General features: G+C 41.0%; 4 protein-coding genes across 4 annotated transcripts; 2 read left to right on the top strand and 2 right to left on the bottom strand.

Moving 5' to 3' along the window:
* The first annotated feature begins 174 nt into the window (after positions 1-174).
* Positions 175-2,867, top strand: LOC148343702 (uncharacterized). Its single transcript, XM_088288822.1, has 2 exons — positions 175-435; positions 712-2,867. Exons 1-2 carry the CDS (start codon positions 258-260, stop codon positions 1,827-1,829), a joined length of 1,296 nt encoding a protein of 431 aa, XP_088144948.1. The 5' UTR covers positions 175-257; the 3' UTR covers positions 1,830-2,867.
* Positions 2,868-4,355: 1,488 nt separating this feature from the next.
* Positions 4,356-6,846, bottom strand: LOC148343701 (uncharacterized). Its single transcript, XM_088288695.1, has 2 exons — positions 6,436-6,846; positions 4,356-6,044 (listed from the first exon to the last, which is right to left on the bottom strand). The coding sequence occupies exons 1-2, from the start codon at positions 6,767-6,769 to the stop codon at positions 4,828-4,830; spliced, it is 1,551 nt and encodes a 516-aa protein (XP_088144821.1). The 5' UTR covers positions 6,770-6,846; the 3' UTR covers positions 4,356-4,827.
* A 448-nt stretch (positions 6,847-7,294) lies between these two features.
* LOC148343700 (uncharacterized) lies at positions 7,295-11,643 on the top strand. Its single transcript, XM_088288754.1, has 3 exons — positions 7,295-7,604; positions 8,505-8,819; positions 9,564-11,643. Exons 1-3 carry the CDS (start codon positions 7,307-7,309, stop codon positions 10,391-10,393), a joined length of 1,443 nt encoding a protein of 480 aa, XP_088144880.1. The 5' UTR covers positions 7,295-7,306; the 3' UTR covers positions 10,394-11,643.
* Positions 11,644-11,666: 23 nt separating this feature from the next.
* On the bottom strand, positions 11,667-14,749 carry LOC148343699 (uncharacterized). Its single transcript, XM_088288696.1, has 2 exons — positions 14,611-14,749; positions 11,667-13,646 (listed from the first exon to the last, which is right to left on the bottom strand). The coding sequence occupies exons 1-2, from the start codon at positions 14,696-14,698 to the stop codon at positions 12,202-12,204; spliced, it is 1,533 nt and encodes a 510-aa protein (XP_088144822.1). The 5' UTR covers positions 14,699-14,749; the 3' UTR covers positions 11,667-12,201.
* Between the last annotated feature and the right edge of the window lie 531 nt (positions 14,750-15,280).

The raw sequence follows: 15,280 nt of genomic DNA, 5'->3' as shown, positions 1-15,280 counted from the left end.
TGTCACTTTCCAGTATTATACTTTCAAACATACACGTAATTAACAACACCCAATTACAAGCGCAAATGCTTGAAGTCCGCCACCTTTCTTCTTCGTTGGTGTCACGTGGTATTTGGAAAATAACCGCCACCTACGTAGTCTATATTGGCAAATCAACGAAGAAGAAAAGGCGGAAATTAGCATAGCAGCTCACGCTTGGTCGACGAATGACTAAGTACGACGTTCGAGCGTTCTCGTGTGCTCGCTGAACTGTCAAAATGCTCAAAGAATTGGTAAGGGAGCGACTGATTGCGGCCGCCGACGAAATCTTCGTCCTTTTTGAGAAAACGATCGCGTCCTACGAGGAGCAACTTTGTCGAGCGAGAGAGGAGAGCAAGCTACACGAAAGACAACTGGAAGGTGTTTGCAAGACTCAAATTGTCATACGCGTCGAAGGTCTGTGCACTAAACGTCTACTCAACATTTGCATTTTACTAATCTAATTAGAGCGTGGAACTTCATGTTAATCGTGTCTGTTTAAAAAAAAGATTGATATTTTGCTTATTTTAACATAACAAAAAAGAAACCATGTCTGTGTTCAAATTACCCACTAAAATGTAGAAGTTGCATTATTTTGGATGACACCAGTCTGACTTTATATCCTACATCATTCCGTATCATATATTAATCTCATGTGAGCCCAAATGTGTTTATTTGTCATGTGTACTGCAGATGTTCAGCAGCCGATTGGTGGTGAGGACTACCTTTTACCTCAGCCGCAGTCTTCGAGTTCCAGTTTGGAGCAAGAGTGTCCACAGCTCCTCCACGTTAAGGAGGAGGATCCACAGCCACGACAAGTTAAAGAGGAAGACGAGGAGGCTGATGTCAGTAAGTTGCTACTGACTGACGTCTCTCTGAAGAGTGAAGACGAACCACCGGAGTCATTACAGCTCCATCATGACTGTCCGAGTGGGGACAACTGTGGAGGACCACCACCAGATGACCTCTTGGCTCCGCTGTCAGATTGTGACGACTTGGAAGAAACTTTGAGGAGCAAAGCAGACGACAAAAGTGACGATGAACAGCCCAAATGCTCTCGAAAGGAGACAGCTCGGAAGAGCAAAACTTATCAAGAACAACAGAAAAAGGGCACAAAGGGAAATCTTTTTGGTTGCTCTACTTGTGGTAAAATGTTCTCACTTCGAGAGAATTTGCTCAGACACATTAGAACACACACAGGAGAAAAACCCTTTAGCTGCTCAACTTGCGGTAAACGATTCACTGTGAAGGGAAACATGGTAGAACACTTGAGAACACACACAGGTGAGAAACCTTTTAGTTGCTCAACTTGTGGTAAACGATTCACTCTAAAGGCAAATATGGTAAAACACTTGAGAACACACACAGGAGAAAAACCCTTTAGTTGTTCAACTTGTGGCAAAAGATTCACTCTCAATGCAATTATGGAAGAACACCAGCGAACCCACACTGGAGAAAAACCCTACAGTTGCTCAACTTGCGGCCAAATGTTCTCTCAAAGGGTAACTATGGTGAAGCACATGAGAACACACACAGGAGAAAAACCCTTTAGTTGCTCTACTTGTGGCCGAACATTCTCTCAAAGGGGAACTATGGTAACGCACATGAGGACACACACAGGAGAAAAACCCTTTAGTTGCTCAACTTGTGGCCGAAGATTCTCTCAAAAGGGAACTATGGTAACGCACATGAGAAGGCACACGGGAGAAAAACCCTTTAGTTGCTTAGTGTGCGGTGAAAGCTATGCTCACAAGGTCAGTTTGGCTTTACACGTGCATACACACCACACAGAGAAGGTAGCGTTTTCCTGACAAGTTTTTAACTATCACTCGTCCGGAAAGTTTTGAGCAAGACAAGGCAGTATTATTTCATATATACAGCACATTTCATACACAAGGCCTCCCAATGTGTGCTTTCAATAATCAAGTCTACTAGCAAGGATATATTTCTTTTGGTCTACTTCGAGCATGTTACCATTCAGTCTGGATGTTTTACATGTGTTTTGTTTTATCTGAGAGATTTTCTCTTTTTTTGTATTTTTTTTAAAATTTTTGTTTGAATAGCAGCAATTTGAGATTTTTTTAGTTAATTTATCCAGAAGTCTATCAACAATTTGCATTCACAGCTGGTGACAGCCCCAATTTCCATAAACAGTGCTTTTCTTTCCATTTACTTTATGTCTGAACTTTTTGGATTATTTGCAGTTCAGACGACATACAAAAATAATCTGAGACAGCTAAATCTTTTTGCATCAACAGATGAAATGTCAACATCTTTCGAGACAATGAGGTCAAGAATGTGACCTTGAGTGTGTGTCACATTTGTATATGTTGTGAGAGATCAAAATGTTTCAAGTATAGTATAAGGTTCTTTGGTATTTTTATCCAAATTGTTGTCAACATGAGGTAACAAGAGTCACCGTTCCGACGTTGACAAGCGAACTCAATTTGTAGCTCTAGACTCATTTCGTTTCATTTTTCAACTCTGTCACTTGTGACCACAGGGATAGCAAAAGCTTCCTCAAATTCCTTGGCTTCAATGGGCCATGACTTATTCTGGGGAGAACAATGTTAAAAGAATCTCACTAAATAGCCTGGATGTCGGCCTTATCAAACAGACCTCGGGTAAAGATACTTGAGGAAGGTTGGCGGGTGGATGGCTGTTTGGTGAGCGACGGAAGTCTTTCACACAAGCTTGTGGCATCCATGTCATTTAACGTTGACGGTAAATTATATCTATTAATATTCCATATTCATTTGTTTTCAAAATATGATCTGGTGTAAAGCGCACTGGCGCATTATGATACATATTGTACATGTAACATTGCTGTAAGTCATTTTTATGTGTGTATTGCGCTCATTATTCAATAAAACCAAATTGGATTCTGCCCTCATTTTTGCCATTACTGCATTAATCAGATCTTGGGTCGTCATGATGAAGCTGTGACCACTCGAACGGTTTGGCCTGATCAGAGACTGTGGACATTGACACAATGTAGACATTCGCCTCCTCCCTTTTCTCCTTAGCGTGTCGATGGTGTGGATCATGAGGATGCTCCAGACGACTAATCAGCTACTGGATGTCTGCAGGACACGTGCACTACATGTGTGACATCTGGGCCTGCTTAGATATATACAACATAATCTGTTTTGTTTGAAATATTTCCATTTGAACACAACATCATAAGTAACTACACCTTATTTATTTTCTAGTGTTTAAGATTTATGACAGAGGATCATCCCTTTACTGCGTATCACAATTTGAGTCATGACAGCAGCTTCAAGGTGTCATCGTTGTTGGCGAAGTTCATATTTGTTTTTTCGACCAGTCCGCATATTTCGTCAACGGCCACAATTTGTCGCTCTGTTATGTTTCAATATGTTGATGTTATGAATAGTTGAGAGCCCACAGACACAACACGTGAAAGTTTTGATCGTCGACGTCTTGGATGAAGCTGCTATGCTAACTTCCGCCTTGTTCTTCTTCGGTGGTAACTGAGCGGCATTTGAGCACGCCCCAGCTACGCACGGCTCCCCACTTGAGAGTATAACGAGTGTTTATTGACAAAGAAAATAAATAAAATGAAAAAATGTTTCAACCTTAAAATCTCGGAAAAGGTAAAACAATGCCATCTAGTGGCTACAGTGCCAAAGTGCACCGGGTAGAGCGAATTCAGCCCCCTTTATTAATTATGAATATAAAATATTCAAAAATATCTAAAAAAAAAAAAGGATTTCCATGGCAATTTCATTCAATTTAAATGAACACAAACAGTCTTTTGGAAATAATACATACATATTTATCACGTCTATTTTAAATGTTAATGCTAAAAAATAAGAGTGAGTGAAAGCTTGACTCTTTAGAAACATGGGTTGCTTTGACTTCACTCCTCCACTAGCTGTCACTACTGTTCCTTGCACTCGAGCATCAAAGGAGATACTTTCTGGCTCGTCATCCACGTTGCACGCTCATGTTTTAGTGTATTTATTCTTCTTTACAGTATAAAATACTAAAAAATATATTACGCATAATAATAACAGGAAGAAGAAGAAGGTATTAATGAAATGCGCCAACAAGGCGAGAGAAATGACAAAAATGGCAATGACTTATGCAATAAAGATTTTGTCTTAATTTAAGTTTATATGCAAAACCACACCTGATCACTTTGTGATGTATACAGCCAGGAACCACTATTAAAATTTCCCAAAACAATATGGTCTACATCGGTAACACTAGAAAACATTCATTTTCCCTCGTTGTGTGGACTCGTGAGTGCAGTCAAAGTGGATCAAAGAGCCTGCGCCGTCATGGGGGGCCAACTTCACGCAGGTTGCGCGTCCGTGTACGTGTGCGCATGATGGCCGTGGACGGAATGTGTGGGTGCGCCTCAACACTGAAAAATAGCTTGAGGGAGTGAATTCAAAACACAATAACAACATGAACAGTATTATGAATCATTACAATATACAATTTCAAATAATAAAATAATCTAATCAGACTCTAGCAAAAATAGATTTATCTCATTTATAGGGTGTGAACCCCCCCTATGTCCACCCCCCTTCAATCATCATTTCAGGGCAATTTTTTAGGCAATAAGGGAATTCTTTCTCTTGACGAGTAAAGGCACAGCGTTCCAAACCACACATGCTGTATACCTGAATATATTTTGACCCACGTTTCTTTTAAATCTGACAGGGACTGGATGTAAGGATTTTACCTCGGTGGCATGTTCATGAACGTCACAAACTTTAGGAAAATAATTACTTAAGTATTCCGGGGGCAGCAATATTTAAAATCCTAGATCCACAACTAAACGGGTTTCTCTCCTGTGTGTGTTCTCATGTGCCTGACCATGTTTCCCTTTTCAGAGAATTTCTTACCACATGCAGAGCACTTAAAGGGTTTTTCTCCTGTGTGTGTTCTCATGTGATTGACCATGTTTCCCTTTTTAGAGAAGTTCTTACCACAGGCTGAGCAACAAAAGGGTTTCTCTTTCGTGTGTGTGCTCATGTTTGAGACGAAATTCTGCTTCATCGCGAATGCGTTGCAGTAAACTGAGCAACCAAAAGGTTTTTTTTCTGTGTGTGTTCTCATGTGCTTGACCATGTTACCCCTTTCAGAGAATTTCTTACCACAAACTGAACACTGAAAGGGTTTTTCTCCTGTGTGTGTTCTCACGTGATTGACCATGTTCCCCTTTTTAGAGAATTTCTTACCGCAAGTTGAGCAACCAAAGGGTTTTTCGTTTGTGTGTGTTCTCATGTGTGAGACCAAATTTTGTTTCATCATGAATCGTTTGCAGCAAACTAAGCAACCAAAAGGTTTATCTCCTGTGTGTATTCTCATGTGTCTGATCATAGTTTTCTTTTGAGAGAATTTCTTACCACAAGCTGAGCAATAAAAAGTTTTTTCTTGTGTGTCCTTTCTAATGTTTGATTCTAGATGTGAATTTTCAGAGGTTTTACCAGAAGTTGAGAAACTAACATGTTTTTCTTCTGCGTGCATTGACACGTGTTGATACAATATTGATTCCTTTTTACAACTTTCACCACACACTGAGAGGGTAAAAGACTTTTTCAGCATTTGTGTTGTTTTCTTGTTGCCAATTGTCTCATTTTCCGAGCATTTCAATTGCTTGTCGTCACCTTCACAGCCTGCGTCACTACTCAAAAGTTCTTCCATGTCATCACTGTCTAACAACGGAGATGAGAGATCGCCTTGTGGTAGTCGTCCACCGTGGTCTCCACTTGATGTGTCATGATTGAGCTGTGACCATTCAGGCGGTTTGTCTTTATACTTTCTACTCCCCACAGAAACATCAGTCCGTGAAAACTTGCCCACTTCAACCTCCTCCTCTTGATCATGGGAGGACTGTGGAGTTGCAGCTTCCTCTTTCACGTGGATGGGCTGAGGGTCATTTTCTTCCACTTTGATGTGGATTGGTTGTGGATCATCTTGCCCCAAAATGATGCTCACCCCCTGCGACTCAGGGGGAAACTCTTGACAACCAACCAGCTGCTGGATGCCTGCAGGACACAATTCAGTTTTGTGATTAGGTAGGATAATAATTATTTATTAGCCATTATTTCAATTTTACTTTGGTGTGCGTTTATTATTTTCATAATTTTGGTTGCATCCACCTCCCCCGCCCCCATTTTCTAAATCCATTCTGTGCCACTGAGACAACGATGAAGAACTTGAGAAAGTTTGAAATGAAGTGCCACACCTAAAATCTTAACCCCCTTTGACTTAGCATTAAGGCGTTAGCCATGTCTTTTCCCCGATGAAAGAGTCATGACGTTGTTAATAACGGTCACAAGAATGTTTTACTTATATCACTGGAATGGCATTTACAAGACCGTGTGATAATGCAGGTGTCATATACATTAATTCATCTCGCAAATTGTCCACATTTACCAATCCGAGCGTTGAGGTCAGCAACTGCTCGTTCCAGCTCACGCACCGCCACCTCCTGAGAGTCGACAACACGCTGAAGTGGTTCGATCGAATTCTTGAATTTCTGCCTGACGGATGAAATTTCAGCTCGCAGGGTAGTGGACAGGCGCTCAATCTTGTCAAATATTTCGCTTCTAAAAGAGTCCATCATCGCCTGCAGGAGAGCAACATCCAAAGTGTTGACATCGTTAGCATCTCTCGACAGCGAGGAATGGTCGCTAGACATTGTTCTCTTTCGGGAGTCATAAAAGTACAGCTGTGCACAATTACTAATGTGCAAATTGTGTACATACATACACACAAAAGTAAATTAAGTCACATTCTTTCGGAGAAAAAAATGGGGAGGGGGCGTTTCTTCTTTTTCATCGTTCAAAGGTGGCCTTTGCATCCGACTTGTTGCATCAGCGCCCCCTCATGGAACTTATTTGCTACCACTCAACATACTCTTTCTTCATATCTTCATTTATTACCTGCACCGACTGAACTCACTAGAGTCGCGGGGGGTGCTGCAGCCTATCCCAGCTGTCTTCGGGTAGTAGGCGGGGGACACTCTGAACTCATTGCCAGCCAATCGCAGGCCACACAGAGACGACAACCATCGACGCTCACACTCATACATAGGGTCAATTTAGAATGTACAATCATGTATATTGTATATATTTTACTGTTTCCCAAATTCTAAGTGCGTGTGAATCAGTGAAGGCTTTAACTTTGTGACTTTGTTTTAAAAAAGTGCTTCATGAAGGCTTGTATCTCTTAACAGGCACATTTGACACATACAATATGGCGGATGCGCGTACGTATCCCAGCTAATGTTAACCAGCTCAAGGCGATGTCTAGTATGTTTGACGTCTTATGCAAAGCGACATCGAAAGAGAAGAGAAAGACCCAAGTTAGCCTAGCAGCCAACGCTTCCACTAAACGGCAACTTGTGCTCTTGCTGGACATCAAAATGTTGAAGGAGTTGGTACGGGAGCGACTGATTGCAGCCGCCGACGAGATTTTCATGCTTTTCGAAACAACCATGGCGTCGTACAAGGAGCAACTTTGCCGAGCGAGGGAGGAGACAGAGCGGCATCGACGACAACTGGAAGCTGTTTGCAAGACTCAAATTGTTATACGCGTCGAAGGTCTGTTCGCCAAATTTCTAGTTAACATTTGCAACATTTGGTTCATCGAGGGGGGTATACGACACTAACTGTGTATTTTATTGAAAAGGGAACCCAAACTGTTAGGACTTCGTTCGAGTTATATTTTGTTTAGTTGAGCAAATTCCCGGTCCAAGAAAGGACTTGTGTTACCCATGGACATGCGCTGAACGCCCGAATGAGTAAATTTGATAAAATTATTCTGCTCCAAGTTCATTTGAACTAGGGAGCACAACAATCAGACGGCGGCCATCTTGAGTTTTCCTTTCAGCCAATTGGAACACTGCCTTGGCGTCACGTGGCGGTTATCTACGATGTGTGTATAGATGTAATTCCTTTTATGGCATCATGACGATTTTGTATACATACACATTTTTCGAGCTCACGCTGTAAAAATGCGTTTGATTGAAACGACAACGAATAATTTGGAAGTACTGGGACTGGTTTGGGAACCAGTAAAATAAATGTGATTTGGACTGTCTTATTTTAGCTAACGTTGATTATAAATACAAAAGTGGCTAATGTCCAAATTTATGTTGTGACCGAGTAAGAATGTTTAACTTGAGTTTAGTAGAGCTGTGTTATAAAACCATATATGTTGTGATGTGATATAAAAAAAAACTTCATTTGACCGGCCTGAAATTGAATGGGAAGTCCACTTAACTTTCCTTTTTTTTGCCAGAATTAATTTGACAAGTCTGACTCAATAGCGCTATAGTGTTCATCTTGTCTTTTTTTTTTTTTTTTTTAAATAATTGTATATTTAATTTTTTCCAGGCAAATAATCTCTTCCAGACAAGAGAAAAATGTCTAACTTTATTCATTATTATTCTCCACAAAATATTTGACCCGTGTGAATTCAGCTGTGTGTGTGTCCTGCAGATGTTGAGCAGCTGATTGGTGGTCAGGAAGAATTTCCTGACATGAAGGGGGGGAGCTCCAGTTTGAAGCAGGAGCATCCACAGCTCCCCCACATTAAAGAAGAAGAGGAGGAGGCTGGTGTCAGCAGGTTGCCCCTGAATGGTGTCTCCGTGGAGAATGGCGACACCGAAAATGAACCATCTGATTGGGCACAGGTTCATTGTAGCAGTCCAAGCGTAGACCACTGTGGCAGACCACCACCAGACAACCTCTTAACGCTACAATCAGACGGTGACGACATGGAAGAACCTTTGGGAAGCGGCGCAGACTGTGAAGGTGACAACAAATGCTCTTGAAAAGTGACCACTGTGACGTCATACACATGTAAAGAACATTTCAGCAGCTCAGCACACACATACACACATGAGAAAAAAACTTCTGACAGTCTTGCTGAGCGCCATTAAGTGCAGTAAATGCCTCACTGAAATGGTAATAAGTAATATTATGAAAGATTGATCGTGATTTTTAGCGTTCCACATCGCGCATATTAGGTCAAGGACAAAAAATAGTTCTATTTTCAGTTGGAAGCAAAGGTATTATTGGTGATTTATAATTCACACTTTTGAAACTGTTACTGTTGCACCTGTCTGCATTGTTCATTACCGAGAAACAAAGATTGATTGAAGTTGCACTTTGCTAAGAATGACTCAAGCTGTTTACGGTTAATTTGGAATATAATTACATGTAAACACCGGAACCTTTTTTTTAACCAATGTAAATGTTGAACGGCTCAAATAAAAACTTTGACGTGCCTGTTCCTTGCTATTCTTTACGCTATACATTCTTCTTTGTGGTCAAACATCGCCTGTCTCTTTGTGTGCACTTTGTTAGCCCGTAACACACACATACACACACAAAGAGATTAGATTAACATTAATGCTGGCTAGCAGAATGTCTGAAAATGATTTTAGTCTTTTGACTGGTGTGATTTTTTTTTTTTTTTTAAATTTTTTTTAGCAAATATTTAAAAATAAATTTTTTTGTAGCAAATATGATAATTGTGTTGCTTTTATCCCACAGACTTGCAGCAGCTGATTGGTGGTCAGGAACAACTCTACCCTCAGCAGCTGTGGGGGCTCTCCAGTTTGGAGCTGGAGCATCTACAGCCCCCCCACTTTGAAGAGGATGAGCAGGAGGCTGATGTCGGCAAGTTGTCACTGACCGTTGTCGCTGTGAAAAGCGAAGCGGATGAAGACGATCCAGCCCAGCGGTCTCAGCTTCGCCATCGCAGTCCAAGTGACGACCGTTGTGGAGGCTCACCTCAAGAAAAGCTCTTGGCGCCAATGTCAGACAGCGACGACACTGAGGAACCGTTCAGAAGCGACACAGACTGCGAAGGTGACGACAAACTGTCAAAAGGCTCCCAAAAAGACAGCCCTGAGAATAAAATGTGTCACAAACGCAAGAAGCGCCCCATACTTAAAGAACATTTGAGCTGCTCCGTTTGTGGTAAAAGTTTTACTTGTAAGTCACATTGGATGAGACACATGAAAACACACACCGGAGAAAAATCCTTTTGCTGCTCAGTTTGCGGAAGGACATTCTCTCGGAAGGAACATGTGGAATTGCACATGAGAACGCACACAGGAGAAAAACCTTTTCGATGCTCAGTTTGTGGCGCGAGGTTTTCTGTCAAACAAAGTATGAAAAAACACATGAGGAGGCACACCGGAGAAAAACCCTTTACTTGCTCATTTTGCAGAACGACCTTTTCTCGAAAAGAAAGTCTGGCTAAACACATGAGAGTACACACGGGAGAAAGACCATTTAGTTGTTCAGTTTGCGGTGGAAGCTTTGCTCAAAGGTCCAATATGACTAGACACATGCAGATACACAAAAAGGGAGAATAAATATTTGACAGTCGTACCTGTGATACCGTGGCATCCGAAGCAGACCGTGTATTGTTTTTACTGAATTTTATCCTTCGAAAGAGCTGTGAATGCTGTTTTAGTGTGCAGTAGACGACAAATGAGAATGCAAAGCTGAGTTATCACTGGTGAAGATTTATTCATGGGTTTGTGTTGCCTCACATAGAACACAGGTGTCGAACTCAACTCCCCTGCCCCTTTGATTGATGTCATCTTACATAGCCCATGAAAAAAATACCGCCATTTTTCCTGGACTTTGGTTTGAAACTATACGTTGGCCTGCTGCAAGATTGTAACTATTTTTTTTAGATAATGTTGGGAAGTTTTATGACACTGTTCGGCTGACAAGTAGGTATGTCGACAGTTTCAGCTTGTGAAAGTTTGCTACGCTATATATGTCGGCTAAACATCCGGCATCGGATTTATTACGTGAACGCCTTGGTTATAATTTGTCTGCAAATGTAATAATCAATTAGATAGGTTTTTAAATTCTTCCAGTTAATGTTGTTGTATTCACGTTTTCATGTTCTAGCTGAGCATGTTGCTAGTTGAAAGACCTAGCCACACAGTGATCAGAATTTTTGTCATCAGACATGATAAGGCATGCATGCGTGCATATATGTATGCAAGCTAGGTTAAATATAAATCCTCCAGGGCCACAAATAGATTTATCAATGAGCCAAATGTCAATTTATTAATGTTGGTCAGGTCAAATGCAATGATACTGTTATTAAATGAAAATTTTTTTTTTTTGTTGAAAACAAGAATCCATACTGAAATTAAGTCATTTCCATATTGACACCTTATAATAAAAAGTTGAATATTAAAAAAATAAATAATAAAATACACTACTGTCATGAATTCCAAGTCCTGTTCCTCGAGGTCTGCTGTCCTGTCTGTTTTCTACCTCTCTCGGCTGCAGCACATTTATTCAAATGTTGACTTGACAGCTGTGAAGCTCGGCCCACTTACAGTCGGCATGTGAAGTCCTTGGAGCGGCTCCTCATCTGCTGTCTTCAGCGCAATCTTGGCATGCTCACACAGAGATCCTCGGGGCGGGACGAAGGCTGCAAGCTTATTGAGGCTTCCGTCACTCAACGTCAGCTGCGACATGTTCTAAGCGAGGCCCAAAATGGACTTCTTTCATAATTCATCAGTGCTCCTTTCACTTGTGGATTGATTTGTGTTTTGTGATTGATCAGTTGTAAAAAGTAAAGAACTCTTGAAAGCAAGTGGCAGTTTATTTTCTCCAATTTTTAGAACCCGATGACATTTTTTTTCTTCGCTAGTACATTTATAGACTTGAACCTAAATACTTATTTTTCCTTCATGAAATTTTATTGCTTAAAAGTTGTGATGTTTTTTTTGTCCATTATTGTGTAGTCTATGTTGAGATTTAGTCTTTTTTTTTGTCCAGTCAGATTTTCAGTAACTCCCTGATTGGTTCTTGCAGATAAGACTGTCCATAGATAAAACAAAAATTACAGCACTGTTTCTTTGCTTTTTTAATGTCTTTGTAATAAGCAACTCAACATTTGTACTTCATGACACAAAAACAGCAACTATGATAAAATAAAATAATAGCGCTGACAACATCCCCAGGCCAGAGGAAGAAAGAGGAGCTGCAAAAAGATCAGAATCTGTGACATCTTTATAGCAAAGTAAAAAAAAATACACAAGCATGATTTATGCTGGTATGCTTTTTAAACTATATCCATGGCATTTACATGTTGAGAGCACGGTGTGTAGAATGATATGCCATTCATTCATCTTCAATGTCAAATGACATTTTATTCACTGTCTGCGTTGTGTTTCCGCATGTGTTCTATCAAACTGCCCTTATGAGCGTAGCTCTCGCCACACACCGGGCAACTAAAAGGTCTTCCTGTGTGGGTGCTCATGTGCGTTACCACCTGGTCCATTTGAGAGAATGTTTGACCACAAATGGAGCATCGCAAGAGTTTTTCTCCTGTGTGCTTACTCATGTGTGATTGCATACCGCCTTTTTGAGAGAATAACTTTCCGCAAACTGAGCAACCGAAGAGTTTTTCCCCCGTGTGCGTTCGCATGTGTGTTGCCAGATGTGGCTTTTGAGAGAACAGTTTCCCACAAATGGAGCAACTATAGGGCTTTTCTCCCGTGTGCGTTCTCGTGTGCGACACCAGATGTTGCTTTTGTGAGAAGATTTTACCACAAGTCGAGCAACTGTAGGGTTTTTCTCCGGTGTGTCTTCTCATGTGTGTCACCATCGCTGCCCTATGAGAGAAGGTTCGGCCACAAGTTGAGCAGCTAAAGGGTTTTTCTCCCGTGTGTTTTCTCATGTGTGATAGCATACTTCCTTTCTGGCAGAATTTTTTACTGCAAAATGAGCAACTGAAGGGCTTTTCTCCCGTGTGCAGCCTCATGTGTCCAAGCATTGTTCCCTTCTGAGCAAATTCTTTACCACAATGTGAGCACTTGAAGGGTTTTTCTCCCGTGTGCATTCTCATATGTGCTTGCATACTTCCTTTTTGTGAGAACGTTTTACTGCACACTGAGCAGCTGAAGGGCTTTTCGCCAGTGTGTATTCTCACGTGTTCCACCAGTGATCCCTTTTGAGAAAATTCTTTACCACAATGTGAGCAACTAAAGTTTTTTTTCCCTGTGTGTGTTCTCATGTGTCTGACCAATTTTGTTTTATTCGCAACTCCTTTACCGCAAACTGTGCAGGTACACTTGTTATTACGCATTTGTGTGCTTTTCTTTTCAGAGCATTTTGACTCCCCGTCGTCACCTTCAGAGTCTGTGTCGCTCCTCAAAGGTTCTTCTATGTTGTCACTGTCCGACAGTGGTGCTAATAGGTTGTCTAGTGGCGGTCGTCCACTTGGACTGTGATGCTGATGACAAGGTTCATCTTGGCTCTTCACAGAGATACCAGTCAATGGCAACTTGCTGACGTCAGCCTTCTCCTCTTCTTCCTTCCACTCTAAATTTGGGCTCACCCACTGCTGCTGAGAAGGAAGTTCTTCCGTTCTCACATGTTGTGGTGAGCTGCTGCCAGGAAGATGCGGCGACTCTGGCAGTTGGTCAACCCCTTCATCGTATTCGCTCTTCACGACGACGACAGACAGGGGTACTTTTGTGACATCGCCCTCCTCCTCTTCCTCTTTAATGTGGTGGGGCACAGGATCCTCTGCTTCTTCCTTAACACGAGGGGGTACAGATTCCGCTCTGCATCGAATTGGCTGCGGGTCACCTGGAACACACAATTACTGTATCCAATATCAATAAAACCACTAATGAGCTAGCTGAAAAATATAATAAATAAATAATTTCCCCTTTCCTGAAAACATTGACTTAAAAACATTTTCACAAATTCAATTATTCGTATCGATTGAGTAAAAGCAATCGAAAACCGTGCCTGAAATTTACAGCGGACAAAGAACCACCAAAAACATCAAAAGGTCCATTATCTGTTCCGCTTCACCTCACGAGGGTTGCGGGGGTGCTGGAACTTCTCTCAGCTGTCTTCAGGCAATAGGCGGGGTACACCCTGAACCGGTTGCCAGCCAATCACAGTGAAATCATTCTAGTTATTGAAATTATATATTTTTCTGTGATGCTGGGAAAAGTGAACTAATTTTTTTTAATCCACCACAGACTGGGTCTCTTGAGATGTTACGCCAACCGGCATGATGGCTCAAATTTTACATCGCTTCCAACACATTTCTTGAATTTTATTAAATATAGATTCCTCTTTCCCGTACTTTTTGCATTCCATATTATATAAACTTATGGAATGTTTGCTCAATGACAGCTCTAAATTTTGTTTACAATGCATTTTTGATTGCCTAACTTTGAAATCAATCACTAAAAAAGTTGACATAATTAAACTCGGATTTAACAAAAATGTTGCACCTAGACCACTTAGCAATAAGTCAAAACGTTCTCAATATTTCTCACAAGTAACTAATACTTTGCATCACTGGAATCGTCTTTAAAATATGCAACTCATAAAGCCGGTCTCGTGTAAATCAATTAATAGTTGACATTTAACATACATATATACATGTTAAAAAACGTCACCAACTCACAGGTTTGATAGCGCAATAAATCGCAGCTATTATTTTTGAACGAACATAGCAGAATCTCGGTCCCAGTGAAACCAAGCTTTTTTTTACCCATCCCAGAAAACTGTTAAGTGAAGCTAGCAAACCGACCTTGGAGGTTTTGAGAGGAAAACAATGTTTCCTGTTGTCCCTCGTTCTCCTCTCTTGGTGGACAAAGTTCCGTTTTTGACATTTTCATGCAGTTGGAAGAGTCACCCCTTCACCTGCGCGCCTCGACTTCAGCCTATCGTCAACTTCCGCATTCTCTTCTTTGGTGGTCGCTAAAGCATCGCCGACGCCGCACGGCCGCCATCTTGCGGTTGTATTTCTGCAGGACTAAAAGTGCCTAAATTGAAACGCAATACAAAAAAATAACAAATGAATGGATCGTGAATTGTTTATTTTTTTATAATGCATTATATTTATTACATTATTTAAATACAAATTTGGATAATTTTGTATTCGTTAAATTGGGTCTCTGCAGTCCCCAACATCGTCAGGGGGGGTCGGATAGCAAGAACATTGGCAGTAATTCCAGATTTTGAAATAAAACATGCAACATCGACACCATTAATAGGAATTTTAGGAAAGCAAGTAGAAGATAAACTCATTACACATTTGAGTTTGTAGGCAGAGTGGTACTACTACGCAGCAGTAGTGTCAATAACCCGACGCAGGAATGACTACACGCAACCTGCCTCGTTTAACAGGGTGGATGAAGTAAGAACTTTATGACAAAGAATCAAAGGAACATTGTTTTATAAGAAAATGCTTTAGACTA

The sequence above is a fragment of the Idiotropiscis lumnitzeri genome, chromosome 1, assembly GCF_059441095.1.
Source record: "Idiotropiscis lumnitzeri isolate Australia: NSW breed Sydney's pygmy pipehorse chromosome 1, RoL_Ilum_1.0, whole genome shotgun sequence".
Lineage (NCBI taxonomy): Eukaryota > Metazoa > Chordata > Actinopteri > Syngnathiformes > Syngnathidae > Idiotropiscis > Idiotropiscis lumnitzeri.
Note: the sequence above shows the minus strand (reverse complement) of the source record. Positions and strands in the feature narration are given on the sequence as shown.

Bases quoted from the DNA above. Each gene is read 5' to 3' on its own strand.
- LOC148343702 (XM_088288822.1), top strand. From the start codon at position 258: ATGCTCAAAGAATTGGTAAGGGAGCGACTGATTGCGGCCGCCGACGAA. The intron at 436-711 runs GTCTGTGCACTA...TGTGTACTGCAG, and splicing joins AATTGTCATACGCGTCGAAG to ATGTTCAGCAGCCGATTGGT.
- LOC148343701 (XM_088288695.1), bottom strand. From the start codon at position 6,769: ATGTATGTACACAATTTGCACATTAGTAATTGTGCACAGCTGTACTTT. The intron at 6,045-6,435 runs GTAAATGTGGAC...TGTGTCCTGCAG, and splicing joins TGACCTCAACGCTCGGATTG to GCATCCAGCAGCTGGTTGGT.
- LOC148343700 (XM_088288754.1), top strand. From the start codon at position 7,307: ATGTCTAGTATGTTTGACGTCTTATGCAAAGCGACATCGAAAGAGAAG. The intron at 7,605-8,504 runs GTCTGTTCGCCA...TGTGTCCTGCAG, and splicing joins AATTGTTATACGCGTCGAAG to ATGTTGAGCAGCTGATTGGT. The intron at 8,820-9,563 runs GTGACAACAAAT...TTTATCCCACAG, and splicing joins AAGCGGCGCAGACTGTGAAG to ACTTGCAGCAGCTGATTGGT.
- LOC148343699 (XM_088288696.1), bottom strand. From the start codon at position 14,698: ATGAAAATGTCAAAAACGGAACTTTGTCCACCAAGAGAGGAGAACGAG. The intron at 13,647-14,610 runs GTCGGTTTGCTA...TGTGTGTTCCAG, and splicing joins TTCCTCTCAAAACCTCCAAG to GTGACCCGCAGCCAATTCGA.